General features: G+C 45.9%; 1 protein-coding gene across 4 annotated transcripts in view; it reads right to left on the bottom strand.

Moving 5' to 3' along the window:
• The window catches only part of LOC106612181 (glutamate receptor 3), a 212,511-nt gene that overhangs the window by 47,572 nt on the left and 149,857 nt on the right, over positions 1-15,082 (bottom strand). For all 4 annotated transcript variants that reach the window (XR_006771069.1, XR_006771070.1, XM_045724148.1 and 1 more), the window contains exons 7-9: positions 14,311-14,478; positions 13,037-13,141; positions 5,847-5,957 (exon numbers count right to left, since the gene is read on the bottom strand). Coding sequence is in view for 2 of the 4 variants with exons in the window: in XM_045724148.1 (XP_045580104.1) it covers positions 5,847-5,957; positions 13,037-13,141; positions 14,311-14,478 (384 nt within the window). In the remaining 2 variants the exon portion in view is untranslated. The remainder of the gene's footprint in view (positions 1-5,846; positions 5,958-13,036; positions 13,142-14,310; positions 14,479-15,082) is intronic.

The raw sequence follows: 15,082 nt of genomic DNA, 5'->3' as shown, positions 1-15,082 counted from the left end.
CCCGTGAAGCTTTTTTGAAATCTGTCACAGCGGTTGCATAAAGGAGATGTTCATCTATAATTCTTTGAATAACAGTTTAATATTTTATCAACGTTTTTGATGAGTATTTTTGTAAATTGTTGTGCTGATCACCGGCAGTATAGGAGGCAAAATATTTTCTGAACATCACGCGCCAATGTAAAATGCTGTTTTGGATATAAATATGAACTTTATCGAACAAAACATACATGTATTGTCTAACATTGAGTCCTAGGAGTGTCATCTGATGAAGATCGTCAAAGGTTAGTGCTTAATTTTAGCTGAATTTCTGGTATTTGTGACCCCTCTCCTGCTTGGAAAATGGCTGTGTGGTTTTTCTTGTGTAGGCACTGTCCTAACATAATCTAACTTTATGCTTTCGCCGTAAAGCCTTTTTGAAATCAGACAATGTTGTTACATTAAGGAGAAGTGTACCTTTAAAATGGTGTAAAATAGTCGTATGTTTGAGAACTTTGAATTATGACATTTTGTTGTTTTGAATTTGGCGCTCTGATTTTTCACAGGCTGTTGAATAGTGTGAACCGTGGGTTAAACAGGTCAACATTCACAAGGAAGCAAGGCCAGATGGATTACCAGGACGTGTACTGTGAGCATGAGCTGGCCAACTGGCAAGTGTCTTCACTGACATTTTCAACCTCCCTGTCCGAGTCTGTAATACCAACATGTTTTAAGCAGACCACCACTGCCCTTTCCCACATGGACAAAAGGAACACCTATGTCAGAATGCTATTTATTGACTAGATCTCAGCGTTCAACACCATGGTGCCCTCAAAGCTCATCAATAAGCTAAGGACCCTGGGACTAAACACCTCCCTCTGCAACTGGATCCTGGACTTCCTGACGGGACGCCCCAGGTTGTAAGGGTAGGAAACAACACATTCGCCACACTGACCCTCAACATAGGGGCTCCTCAAGGGTGCGTGCCCAGTCCCCTCCTGTACTCCCTGTTCGCTCATGACTGCACGGCCAGGCATGACTCCAACACAATCATTAATTTTGCCGATGACACAACAGTGGTAGGCCTGATCGCTGACAACGAAGAGACAGCCTATAGGGAGGCGGTCTGAGACCTAGCCGTGTGGTGCCAGGACAACAACCTCTCCCTCAATGTGATCAAGAAAAAATATATGATTGTGGACTACAGGAAAAAGAGGACCGAACACACCCCCATTCTCATCGATGGGGCTGTAGTGGAGCAGGTTGAGAGCTTCAAGTTCCTTGGTGTCCACATCACCAACAAACTAACATGGTCCAAGCACATCAATAGAGTCTTGAAGAGGGCACAACAAAACCTATTCCACTTCAGGAGACTGAAATGATTTGGCATTTGTCTTCAGATCATCAAAAGGTTCTACAGCTGCACCATCGAAAGCATCCTGACTGGTTGCATCAGTGCCTGGTATGGCAACTGCTCGGCCTCCGACGGAAGGGCACTACAAAGGGTAGTGCGTATGGCCCAGTACATCACTGGGGCAGAGCTTCCTGCCATCCACAACATCTATGCCAGGCGGTGTCAGAGGAAGGCCCTAAAAATTGTCAAAGACTCCAGTCACCCTAGTCATAAACGGTTCTCTCTGCTACCGCACAGCAAGCGGTACCGGAGTGCCAAGTCAAGGTCCAAGAGGCTTCTAAACAGCTTTACCCCCAAGCCATAAGACTCCTGAACATCTAATCAAATGGCTACCTTGACTATTTTCATTGCCCACCCTTCTCTTTTACACCGCTGCTACTCTCGGTTGTTATCATCTGTGCATAGTCACTTCTCATCAATGCATTCTCCTCTCTCTGCTGGGATTCTCTGCCTCAAACCCTATTTATGGGGGCTGAGTCACTGGCTTACTGGTGTTCTTCCATGCCGTCCCTAGGAGGGGTGCGTTATCCGGTGTCCTGTGGGAATTTAAGTTTGCTCTCTAATTCTCTCTAATGCCTTAGGACCATGCCTCAGGACTACCTGGCCCGATGATTCCTTGCTGTCCCCAGTCCACCTGGTCATGCTGCTGCTCCAGTTTCAACTGTTCTGCCTGCAGCTATGGAACCCTGGCACATTCACCGTACATGCTACCTTGTCCCTGACCTGCTGTTTTCAACTCTCTAGAGACAGCAAGAGTGGTAGAGATACTCTGAATGATCGGCTATGAAAAGCCAACTGACATTTACTCCTGACGTGCTGACCTGTAGCACCCTCTACAACCACTGTGATTATTATTATTTGACCCTGCTGGTCATATATGAACATTTGAACACCTTAGCCATATTCTGTTATAATCTCCACCCGGCACAGCCAGAAGAGGACTGGCCACCCCTCATAGCCTGGTTTCTCTCTAGGTTTCTTCCTAGGTTCCGGCCTTTCTAGGGAGTTGTTCCTAGCCACCATGCTTCTACACCTGCATTGCTTGCTGTTTGGAGTTTTAGGCTGGGTTTTTGTACAGCACTTTGTGACATCAGCTGATGTAAGAAGGGCTTCATAAATACATTTGATTAATTGATTGACTTTAATAACTCTACCTACATGTATATATTACCTCAATTACCTCGACTAACCGGTGCCCCCGCACATTGGCTCTGTACCGGTACCCCCCTGTATATAGTCTCACTATTGTTATTTTACAGTTGCTCTTTATTTACTTGTTACTTTTATTTCTTATTCTTATTTGAACTGCATTGTTGGTTAGGGGCTCGTAAGTAAGCATTTCAATGTATGGTCTACACCTGTTCTATACCTGGTCTATACCTGGTCTACACCTGTCACCTGCATGAGACTAATACAATTTGATTTGATTTGACATTTACAGCCCCCTGAATATTTTTGCATTCAGGGAGGGAAAGTAATTTAAAATATAAAATAATGAGCTGATATGGTAAAATATTAGTGTGAAAGGAATAATTCCGATCAACACTGCTGCCAGGAAATGGAAGCAAAACTCTCTCCTTCCTGCCAAAACAACCCACTGGAAGCTATACACAGAACTAGCCCTCAGAGGAACAAAACCAAATAGATTCAATATATATACATATATATATATATTCAACACAGAACCAGCCCTCAGAGGAACAAAACCAAATAGATGCAATACATATATATATATATATATATATATATATATATATATATATATATATATATATACATATATTCTACACAGAACCAGCTCTCAGAGGAACAAAACAAAATAGATTCAATATATATATATATATATATATATATATATATATATATATATATATATATATATATATATATATATATATATTCACAGTGCATTCGGAAAGTATTCAGACTGCTTGACTTTTTCCACATTTTGTTACGTTGCAGCTGTTAGGTTCTAAATGAACATATTAAAACTCCTGGATGCTTAATAAAGCTTAAACCAAGTTTATTCGCCCATTGGGTCAATACAGCTGCATAAGACAAAATATATATTCACACAAGCACTGATATTTAACCCTTTCTCCTATGCTGAGTCACCTCCTACACATCTGAACAGCCAGATGTATCTCTGTCGCTAGACAGAGCCTTAGTGATACCTGTTCTTCCTCACTGCATCTAACCTGACCTCTGCCCCAAAGTGCTAACTCCTCCCCAACTCACAGCTGTCATATAGACTCGTAACAGACTGTGTATTTTTCGTAGGATCACTGATGGCAAACAATGATATATCTGGACAGGATGTAAATGTTATACATTCTGCTCTCTCCCTCAGTGACATGAAAAAGTATATTTCGTACCTTCAGAACCCAACAGTCTAATTCTAAAATGGATATGATTGTTTTTTCCCCCTCATCACAATACCCCTGAATCACAAAGCAAAACCAGTTTTTTAGAAATGTTTGCTAAAATAAATAAAAAATGAAATATTACATTTACGTAAGTATTCAGACCCTTTACTCAGTACTCAGTCCTTTGTTAAAGCACCTTTGGCAGCGATTACAGCCTCAAGTCTTCTTGGGAAATACGCTACAAGCTTGGCCTGTATTTGGGGAGTTTCTCCCATTCTTCTCTGCAGATCCTCTCGAGCTGTCAGGTTGGATGAGGAGCATTGCTACACAGCTATTTTCAGGTCTCTCCAAAGATGTTTGATCAGGTTCAAGTCCTGGCTCTAGCTGGGCCACTCAAGGACATTCAGAGACTTGTCCTGAAGCCACTCCTGTGTTGTCTTGGCTGTGTGCTTAGGCTTGTTGTCCTGTTGGAAGGTGAACCAGTCTGAGGTCCTGAGTGCTCTGGATCAGGTTTTCATCAAGGATCTCTCTGTACTTTGCTCCGTTCATCTTTCCCTTGATCCTGACTAATCTCCCAGTCCCAGACCCTGAAAAATATCCCCACAGCATGATGCTGTCACCACCATGCTTCACCGTAGGGATGGTGCCAGGTTTCCTCCAGATGTGACACTTGGCATTCAGGCCGAAGAGTTCAATCTTGGTTTCATCAGTCCAGAGAATCTTGTTTCTCATGGTCTGAGAGTCCTTTAGGTTCCTTTTGGTAAACTCCAAGCAGGCTGTCATGTGCCTTTTACTGAGGAGTGACTTCCATCTGGCCGCTGCCATAATGGCCTGATTGGTGGAGTGCTGCAGAGATGGTAGTCTTTCTGGAAGGTTCTCCAATCTCCACAGCGGAACTCTGGAGCTTTGTCAGAGTGACCATCGGGTTCATGGTCATCTCCCTGGCCAAGGCCCTTCTCCCCCGATTACTCTGTTTGGCAGGTCGGCCAGCTCTAGCAAGAGTCTTGGTGGTTCCATACTTCTTCCATGTAAGAATGATGAAGGCCACTCTGTTCTTGGTGACCTGCAATGCCGCAGAAATGTTTTAGTACCCTTCCCCAGATCTATGCCTTGACACAATCCTGTCTCTGAGCTCTACGGACAATTCCTTAGACCTCATGACTTGGTTTTTGCTCTGACATGCACTGTCAACTGTGGGACTTTATATAGACAGGAGTGTGCCTTTCCAAATAATGCCCAATCAATTGAATTTACCACAGGTGGACTCCAATCAAGTTCTAGAAACATCTCAAGGTTGCTCAATGGAAACAGGATGAACCTGAGCTCAATTTAGAGTCTCATAGCAAAGGGTCTGAATATAAGGTATTTTATTTTTAAAACATTTGAAAAAAAAATCGAAAACCCTATTTTCGCTTTGTCATTATGGGGTATTGTGTGTGGAAAAACATGTATTTAATTAATTTTAGAATAAGACTAACGTAACAAATTATGGAAAAAGTCAAGGGGTCTGAATACTTTCCGAATGCTCTGCGTATATTATCGTTATTATCCTCTCTCAAATGTGCTTTATTTTGCTTTGTCCTTGAGAAGCCATTGCAGTATCATTATCACCACCATCATCACCATCATCGTCATCATCGTCTCCTCCTCCTCCTCCTATCCCAGATTGTCATTGAACCATTTACTTGATGAGGACAGACAAGACAGGTTCTACTTACGTACGGATGGCGGATGTTGGTTTGTATGTGTTTTCTATTAGATGGAGTCAAGTCAACCATTTACCCACTTACTCATGTATCATATAATACCAATATTGTGATGTCACTGCTACGACAGGCCACTGAAGTATGAGGAATCTAAATGCTTTGTCACCCACACGGATACAGTTGAAACACTCTCTTCTCCTAACAGAGGGATCGACTGTTTCAACGTGTAGTGAGTGGATGCAAAGCAAACACAAAAAATATGTGGTTCTGCCCAGCCCAGGACAGACTGTATCAACCGGTTAGGCATCAACACCGCCGCTCACGGCCCTGACTGGCAGAATACGTTGTGGTGAACACATTTCAAAGTTGCCATGGAAAGTGTACCATAATAGTAGTGACCACAATCGTTCGGTTTTCCACAGAAGAAGACTCGTTGGCGACCACCTGTTGTTCTAACACATTTACTAATCGCTGGTACTCGTTCCAGTAGCCAATCTGAAACAGAGAAAACACAGGTTAGCATAGCAACCATAGAATTAGATTGAATTCTATTATTTGCATTCTATTTCTGTTAGCGACATACCCTTTGTCCGACCGCCCACCCCGAACAACCACCCCACCCCCCTTCTCCCCCCACTATCAGTATCAGTGTATAAACAGTCAAGTAGGAACATTTCAGTAACACATTATAAATGCTTATATGTGCTTCTAGCAGGTAAAAGCACAAACCTATTCGCTTTAAGAAGTGTTTAATTTACCCACTAATAAAATCAGCATTATAGATTACTGGAGGTAAAGCCTAAACCTACTGTCATTCCTTATAGATTACTGGAGGTGAAGCCTAAATCTACTGTCATTCCTTATAGATTACTGGAGGTGAAGCCTAAACCTACTGTCATTCCTTATAGATTACTAGAGGTGAAGCCTACATCTACTGTCATTCCTTATAGATTACTGGAGGTGAAGCCTAAATCTACTGTCATTCCTTGTAGATTACTAGAGGTGAAGCCTAAATCTACTGCCATTCCTTATAGATTACTAGAGGTGAAGCCTAAACCTACAGTCATTCCTTATAGATTACTGGAGGTGAAGCCTAAACCTACTGTCATTCCTTATAGATTACTAGAGGTGAAGCCTAAATCTACTGTCATTCCTTATAGATTACTAGAGGTGAAGCCTAAAACCTACTGTCATTCCTTATAGATTACCGGAGGTGAAGCCTAAACCTACTGTCTTTCCTTATATATTACTGGAGGTGAAGCCTAAACCTACTGTCATTCCTTATAGATTACTGGAGGTGAAGCCTAAACCTACTGTCATTCCTTATAGATTACTGGAGGTGAAGCCTAAACCTACTGTCATTCCTTATAGATTACTGGAGGTGAAGCCTAAACCTACTGTCATTCCTTATAGATTACTAGAGGTGAAGCCTAAACCTACTGTCTGTCCTTATAGATTACTGGAGGTGAAGCCTAAATCTACTGTCATCCCTCCGGTGTAGCAGAGAAGCAGACAGCAGGTCTAATTTAAAGCGTACCACATCCAGCTACCTGGGTTTAGGGTAAATAATTGACATTGGGTTATGTGAACTGCATAAACACTCAGAAATGAGTCATAATATTCCAGGTCTGCTCAGGCGTCTCTCTGCACTACAGGTGTACTATCTTAATTTGATCCATCTGATGTGGCAGAGAATTTTCCTAGACAGCAGGAAATGAACATTTTTGTGTATTCAAGGTTTAAAACGGATTCCACAGTTTGCAATTTCCACTTTAAAATGTCAGACATGATTTATCCTAACAAAAAATGTATCAACACCTACTGTATAATTTTTTTTTATTATAATCCACATAATAATTAACATTTCTTGTTGCTGCAGGATAATTTTCCTGCTGTAGCAGACTGGCTCACATTCAGTTCCTACATCTGCATACCTACCACTGCAGCTATATACTATTATACACTGCTCAAAAAAATAAAGGGAACACTTAAACAACACAATGCAACTCCAAGTCAATCACACTTCTGTGAAATCAAACTGTCCACTTAGGAAGCAACACTGATTGACAATAAATTTCACATGCTGTTGTGCAAATGGAATAGACAACAGGTGAAAATTATAGGCAATTAGCAAGACACCCCCAATAAAGGAGTGGTTCTGCAGGTGGGGACCACAGATGGACCACAGTTCCTATGCTTCCTGGCTGATGTTCTGGTCACTTTTGAATGCTGGCGGTGCTTTCACTCTAGTGGTAGCATGAGACGGAGTCTACAACCCACACAAGTGGCTCAGGTAGTGCAGCTCATCCAGGATGGCACATCAATGCGAGCTGTGGCAAGAAGGTTTGCTGTGTCTGTCAGCGTAGTGTCCAGAGCATGGAGGCGCTACCAGGAGACAGGCCAGTACATCAGGAGACGTGGAGGAGGTCGTAGGAGGGCAACAACCCAGCAGCAGGACCGCTACCTCCGCCTTTGTGCAAGGAGGAGCAGGAGGAGCACTGCCAGAGCCCTGCAAAATGACCTCCAGCAGGCCACAAATGTGCATGTGTCTGCTCAAACGGTCAGAAACAGACTCCATGAGGGTGGTATGAGGGCCCGACGTCCACAGGTGGGGGTTGTGCTTACAGCCCAACACCGTGCAGGACGTTTGGCATTTGCCAGAGAACACCAAGATTCGCAAATTCGCCACTGGCGCCCTGGGCTCTTCACAGATGAAAGCAGGTTCACACTGAGCACGTGACAGACGTGACAGAGTCTGGAGACGCCATGGAGAACGTTCTGCTGCCTGCAACATCCTCCAGCATGACCGTTTTGGCGGTGGGTCAGTCATGGTGTGGGGTGGCATTTCTTTGGGGGGCCGCACAGCCCTCCATTTGCTCGCCAGAGGTAGCCTGACTGCCATTAGGTACTGAGATGAGATCCTCAGACCCCTTGTGAGACCATATGCTGGTGCGGTTGGCCCTGGGTTCCTCCTAATGCAAGACAATGCTAGACCTCATGTGGCTGGAGTGTGTCAGCAGTTCCTGCAAGAGGAAGGCATTGATGCTATGGACTGGCCCGCCCGTTCCCCAGACCTGAATCCAATTGAGCACATCTGGGACATCATGTCTCGCTCCATCCACCAATGCCACGTTGCACCACAGACTGTCCAGGAGTTGGCAGATGCTTTAGTCCAGGTCTGGGAGGAGATCCCTCAGGAGACCATCCACCACCTCATCAGGAGCATGCCCAGGCGTTGTAGGGAGGTCATACAGGCACGTGGAGGCCACACACACTACTGAGCCTCATTTTGACTTGTTTTAAGGACATTACATCAAAGTTGGATCAGCCTGTAGTGTGGTTTTCCACTTTAATTTTGAGTGTGACTCCAAATCCAGACCTCCATGGGTTGATAAATTGGATTTCCATTGATTATTTTTGTGTGATTTTGTTGTCAGCACATTCAACTATGTAAAGAAAAAAGTATTTAATAAGATGATTTAATTAATTCAGATCTAGGATGTGTTGTTTAAGAGTTCCCTTTATTTTTTTGAGCAGTATACTATAGTGATGATTCTAAGTCAACACAATGCTTTGAAGTGTTGAAGTATTTGTCTCCCTATCTGTATCTCTCTCTGTCTCTCTATCTCTCTCTATCTCTCTCGGTCTCTTTCTCCCTCTCTGCCTCAGTCTCTCTCTCTCTATATTTTTCCCTCCCTCCCTCCCTCCCTCCCTCCCTCCCTCCCTCCCTCCCTCCCTCCCTCCCTCCCTCCCTCCCTCCCTCCCTCCCTCCCTCCCTCCCTCCCTCCCTCCCTCCCTCTCTGTCTGGCTGTCAGGGGTTAGACACCAGGGCTGTGGGGCGTTAATTGGGGGAGTATAGTGTCTGGAAGGCAGTCAGTCAAATCCCACGTCACATCAGAAAAGACACACACTGCTTCAGATAATGGGTATATAAGGTCTGCAAATACAGATGTCTGTTAAAACCAAGAGGCTTTAACCAGAGTTGTTTCAAATGGGACCCTTAGAGCTCTAGGGCTCATAGGGCTCATAGGGCTCTAGGGCTCTAGGGCTCATAGGGCTCATAGGGCTCTGATACCTTTTGAGAATGCCAGGAGAATTTTGATGGAGATATTCTCATCTCCTCTTGTGAGTACTAGATGTGATTGTTTCAACAGTCAGAGAGCCTGTAGTGTAGATATCAGATTGATTCTATAGGAGCTGAGGGCTTTCAGTAGGGAGCAGTGGGGAGCTGAGCTGGTGCTGTTGGGCTTGTAGCAGTCATCACTCTGAGTGCAGCTACACAACCTGGAGGAAAGCAATCAGTCTCTCTGGTCTCTACTAACCATCCTGACAGGCTGATGTGTGGATCTCTGTCTGAAGAAGCAGGCTTCACTCCAACCCACTCAAATGACCACTATGGTTATAAGCCTTTGGGTTTTATTTGGTTTTTATCCTCAATAATTCATAATGTTGTCTCAAGTTGGAGCAGTCTACAACTTCTAAATATCAATCAATCAAACACCTACACAGCAGGTTTGACTACACACCATGACGTGATCTAAGCTCCCAGTTATCTAACACTGTCACGTGTTAGATTAAATAGTTCCTACCAAGGGTTGGATCCGGTTCAGGCAACAGAACCGAAAACTGGAAAATAATAAAATGATTTGAGGAACTGAACCCGAACCAGAAACAAAAGTGATCTATACTGTTCCAGAAGTTAACTGTTATTTTAAAAGCATTGAAAATGGAAAATGATGTTATTTTAAGTTCTGGGCATTTTCTTCCAGTCCCACAAAAATCACAACAAAGTGCCTATGCAAAGGCCTCACTCTGTCACTCAGAAACGTATTCAGGCGTCTGCCTGCCACCTGTAAATCTTTACCAGTGGGTGTAGACTACCTGCCCCTCCACTCTGATGCATGGGTTACTGTAGCCCCTCCACTCTGATGCATGGGTTACTGTAGCCCCTCCACTCTGATGCATGGGTTACTGTAGCCCCTCCACTCTGATGCATGGGTTACTGTAGCCCCTCCCCTCTGATGCATGGGTTACTGTAGCCCCTCCACTCTGATGCATGGGTTACTGTAGCCCCTCCACTCTGATGCATGGGTTACTGTAGCCCCTCCACTCTGATGCATGGGTTACTGTAGCCCCTCCACTCTGATGCATGGGTTACTGTAGCCCCTCCACTCTGATGCATGGGTTACTGTAGCCCCTCCACTCTGATGCATGGGTTACTGTAGCCCCTCCACTCTGATGCATGGGTTACTGTAGCCCCTCCACTCTGATGCATGGGTTACTGTAGCCCCTCCACTCTGATGCATGGGTTACTGTAGCCCCTCCCCTCTGATGCATGGGTTACTGTAGCCCCTCCCCTCTGATGCATGGGTTACTGTAGCCCCTCCACTCTGATGCATGGGTTACTGTAGCCCCTCCCTCTGATGCATGGGTTACTGTAGCCCCTCCACTCTGATGCATGGGTTACTGTAGCCCCTCCCCTCTGATGCATGGGTTACTGTAGCCCCTCCCCTCTGATGCATGGGTTACTGTAGCCCCTCCCCTCTGATGCATGGGTTACTGTAGCCCCTCCCCTCTGATGCATGGGTTACTGTAGCCCCTCCCCTCTGATGCATGGGTTACTGTAGCCCCTCCACTCTGATGCATGGGTTACTGTAGCCCCTCCCCTCTGATGCATGGGTTACTGTAGCCCCTCCACTCTGATGCATGGGTTACTGTAGCCCCTCCACTCTGATGCATGGGTTACTGTAGCCCCTCCCCTCTGATGCATGGGTTACTGTAGCCCCTCCACTCTGATGCATGGGTTACTGTAGCCCCTCCCCTCTGATGCATGGGTTACTGTAGCCCCTCCCCTCTGATGCATGGGTTACTGTAGCCCCTCCCCTCTGATGCATGGGTTACTGTAGCCCCTCCCCTCTGATGCATGGGTTACTGTAGCCCCTCCCCTCTGATGCATGGGTTACTGTAGCCCCTCCCCTCTGATGCATGGGTTACTGTAGCCCCTCCCCTCTGATGCATGGGTTACTGTAGCCCCTCCCCTCTGATGCATGGGTTACTGTAGCCCCTCCCCTCTGATGCATGGGTTACTGTAGCCCCTCCACTCTGATGCATGGGTTACTGTAGCCCCTCCCCTCTGATGCATGGGTTACTGTAGCCCCTCCACTCTGATGCATGGGTTACTGTAGCCCCTCCCCTCTGATGCATGGGTTACTGTAGCCCCTCCCCTCTGATGCATGGGTTACTGTAGCCCCTCCATTCTGATGCATGGGTTACTGTAGCCCCTCCCCTCTGATGCATGGGTTACTGTAGCCCCTCCACTCTGATGCATGGGTTACTGTAGCCCCTCCCCTCTGATGCATGGGTTACTGTAGCCCCTCCACTCTGATGCATGGGTTACTGTAGCCCCTCCACTCTGATGCATGGGTTACTGTAGCCCCTCCCCTCTGATGCATGGGTTACTGTAGCCCCTCCACTCTGATGCATGGGTTACTGTAGCCCCTCCCCTCTGATGCATGGGTTACTGTAGCCCCTCCACTCTGATGCATGGGTTACTGTAGCCCCTCCCCTCTGATGCATGGGTTACTGTAGCCCCTCCCCTCTGATGCATGGGTTACTGTAGCCCCTCCCCTCTGATGCATGGGTTACTGTAGCCCCTCCCCTCTGATGCATGGGTTACTGTAGCCCCTCCCCTCTGATGCATGGGTTACTGTAGCCCCTCCCCTCTGATGCATGGGTTACTGTAGCCCCTCCCCTCTGATGCATGGGTTACTGTAGCCCCTCCCCTCTGATGCATGGGTTACTGTAGCCCCTCCCCTCTGATGCATGGGTTACTGTAGCCTACTGACGACTTTACAAGAGTGATTCAGAAATTAGGGAGAGATGTTTAATTGGAGATGTTTAATTAACTTGCTAGTTTTTCAACGCTCTCTCCTCACCCGCAGTTGAATCTGACGCCCTACACTGTGACTGGCAGCGCAGTCTGTGTGTTTGTCTTTTATTATGATTAAATCATGCTGTTACGGCAAAATTCAATTTGCTCTTAATGACTTTCCTATACAGATTAAATCTCTTACCCGCTCCATAGCAAGCTGCTCTATCCACACTGATTGGTGAAGTCATTTCATGAGTTAATTGTAAAAAAAGGAACCGAAAGAAACCATCTAAACCAATACCGCGTTGTTTAAAAAAAAAAAAAAAAAACGGATCGGAACTTTATTTTGCTGGTCGGAACAGTTGAACAGAACCAAATGAATAGTGGTTCTGCTCAGAACTAAACCCTCTGGTTCCAACCCCTGGTTCAAACACCTGGTTCCTACAGAAGTCCTCCATCTGTCATGTAGGAGAATTTGTATCGAGGGCATGTTTGTCCTAATTCATAAACAATGACAGGAAGAAGTAATGAACTAAACCCTAACGTCTGGCTGATATTTATCCTGTTGTGATGTAGACAACAATTTCTGAATTAATTGAGATTTAAAAGCTGAGTCGGTATAGGGTTATAGAGAGCGCTGTGTGTGTGTGTGTGTGTGTGTGTGTGTGTGTGTGTGTGTGTGTGTGTGTGTGTGTGTCTGCACCTTTTTGGGCCCCCCTGTTCTCATCTCATAGACGTCTATAGTGTAGTTGGACCTCTGGCCATAGCTGTCAAACTGGATGTTCCCCGTCATCCCCTGGACCTGGACCTGCACCGCGGGACAGTAACACACAGACGCAAAACACACAGAACAACGTGTAATACAGACTGCCAAGTTATTATCAAATGTGGAAAAAGCTGGTATAAGAAAATAGCAGGTATTCACATGGGCAGGGCCGTTGGCGATAATCAAATGATGGAACTGATAGGCTTTAATAAAAGATGTGGGTTTATGGTAATGAGAATGAGAATGAGAGGCTCTTCGTATTTGAGAGAGATGAGCTGAGGGGGAGAGAATTTCACTGTGAGAGGTCTGTGTGAGGACATCTGGGAAGCAGAGGAGGAAATTTGTCTCCTTCTATAGCTCTCTATCTCTCTCTCTGCCTCTCTTTCTATAGCTCTCTCTCTTTCTCCGCTTCTCTTTCTATAGCTCGCTATCTCGCTCTCTGCCTCTCTTTCTATAGCTCTCTATCTCTCTCTCTGCCTCTCTTTCTATAGCTCTCTATCTATCTCTCTCTGCCTCTCTTTCTATAGCTCTCTATCTCTCTCTCTGCCTCGCTATCTCTCTCTCTGCCTCTCTTTCTATAACTCGCTATCTCTCTCTCTGCCTCTCTTTCTATAGCTCTCTATCTCTCTCTCTGCCTCTCTTTCTATAACTCGCTATCTCTCTCTGCCTCTCTTTCTATAGCTCTCTATCGCTCTCTCTGCCTCTCTTTCTATAGCGCGCTCTCTCTGCCTCTCTTTCTATAGCGCGCTCTCTCTCTCTGCCTCTCTTTCTATAGCGCGCTCTCTCTCTCTCTGCCTCTCTTTCTATAGCGCTCTCTCTCTCTCTCTGCCTCTCTTTCTATAGCTCTCTATCTCTCTCTGCCTCTCCTTCCTTCCTTCCTTCCTTCCTTCCTTCCTTCCTTCCTTCCTTCCTTCCTTCCTTCCTTCCTTCCTTCCTTCCTTCCTTCCTTCCTTCCTTCCTTCCTTCCTTCCTTCCTTCCTTCCTTCCTTCCTTCCTTCCTTCCTTCCTTCCTTCCTTCCTTCTTTTATTCTCTGTCTCGGTTTCTCAATCTAACTCTTACCCGCTTCATCTCTCTCACTACTTCCCCCCTCTTTCTCTCCTCCTCCCTCCCTCCATACATACCTCCTTCCTTCTTTCTCTCTTTCCTCCCTACCTCCTCTCTCTCTACCTCCCTCCCCATCTGCCCCTCTTTCTGTCTCTCTCCCTCCTACCATTTTGAGAGCTCTCTCGATGTCGATGCCCTGGCTCCATGGTACGGCAGGGTTGGCCAGACAGTCTCCTGCACCGCCTCGGCGTGACACGTCTACCCGTTGGCGCCGCAGGTACCGGAACGCCTCCACGATCACCAGGATGGCATCGTGGGTCAGAGCTGACGTGTACTGCCGAGGACAGAGAGAGATCAGAGGGATCACAAGAGAGATCATGAGAGAACACTGTAGCTGGCAAACAGTACATCATTAATTAATTAATTAATCCATTCATTATTTTATTCATTCAGGTATGAACAGGGACAAAGTAGAAGATTCTGGGTGCGCTGTGCGCTGTGAAGGTCTCTCTCTGCGGAGAGATTCACTGTAGAGTTGAAACACATCGATGCAACAATCACAATGTCCCACATGTTCATCCCCAAACCGTACCTTGATTTGGAGAGAACTGGTCGTTCGTTAACCAACACCATGACTAAATGTAATAAGGCAACAGTAAACATGCCCCCCCCCCCCCCCGGGCCAATTAACCACACCATCTCCCTCTCTCTTTCCCTTTCTCACCATCTCACTCTCTCACCATCTCACTCTTTCCCTCTCTCTTTCTCCCACTCTCTCCCTCTCTCACCATCTCTCTCTCACATCTCCCTCATCTCACATCTCACATTTCACTCTCCCACTCTCTCCCTCTCACCAGCTCTCTCTCCCACTCTCTCTCTCTCACACTCTCTCACTCTCTCCCTCTCTCACATCTCACTCTCTCACATCTCACTCTTTC

This window comes from Salmo salar, chromosome ssa09, assembly GCF_905237065.1.
Source record: "Salmo salar chromosome ssa09, Ssal_v3.1, whole genome shotgun sequence".
NCBI lineage: Eukaryota > Metazoa > Chordata > Actinopteri > Salmoniformes > Salmonidae > Salmo > Salmo salar.
This window is presented reverse-complemented; position numbering and strand designations above follow the sequence as displayed.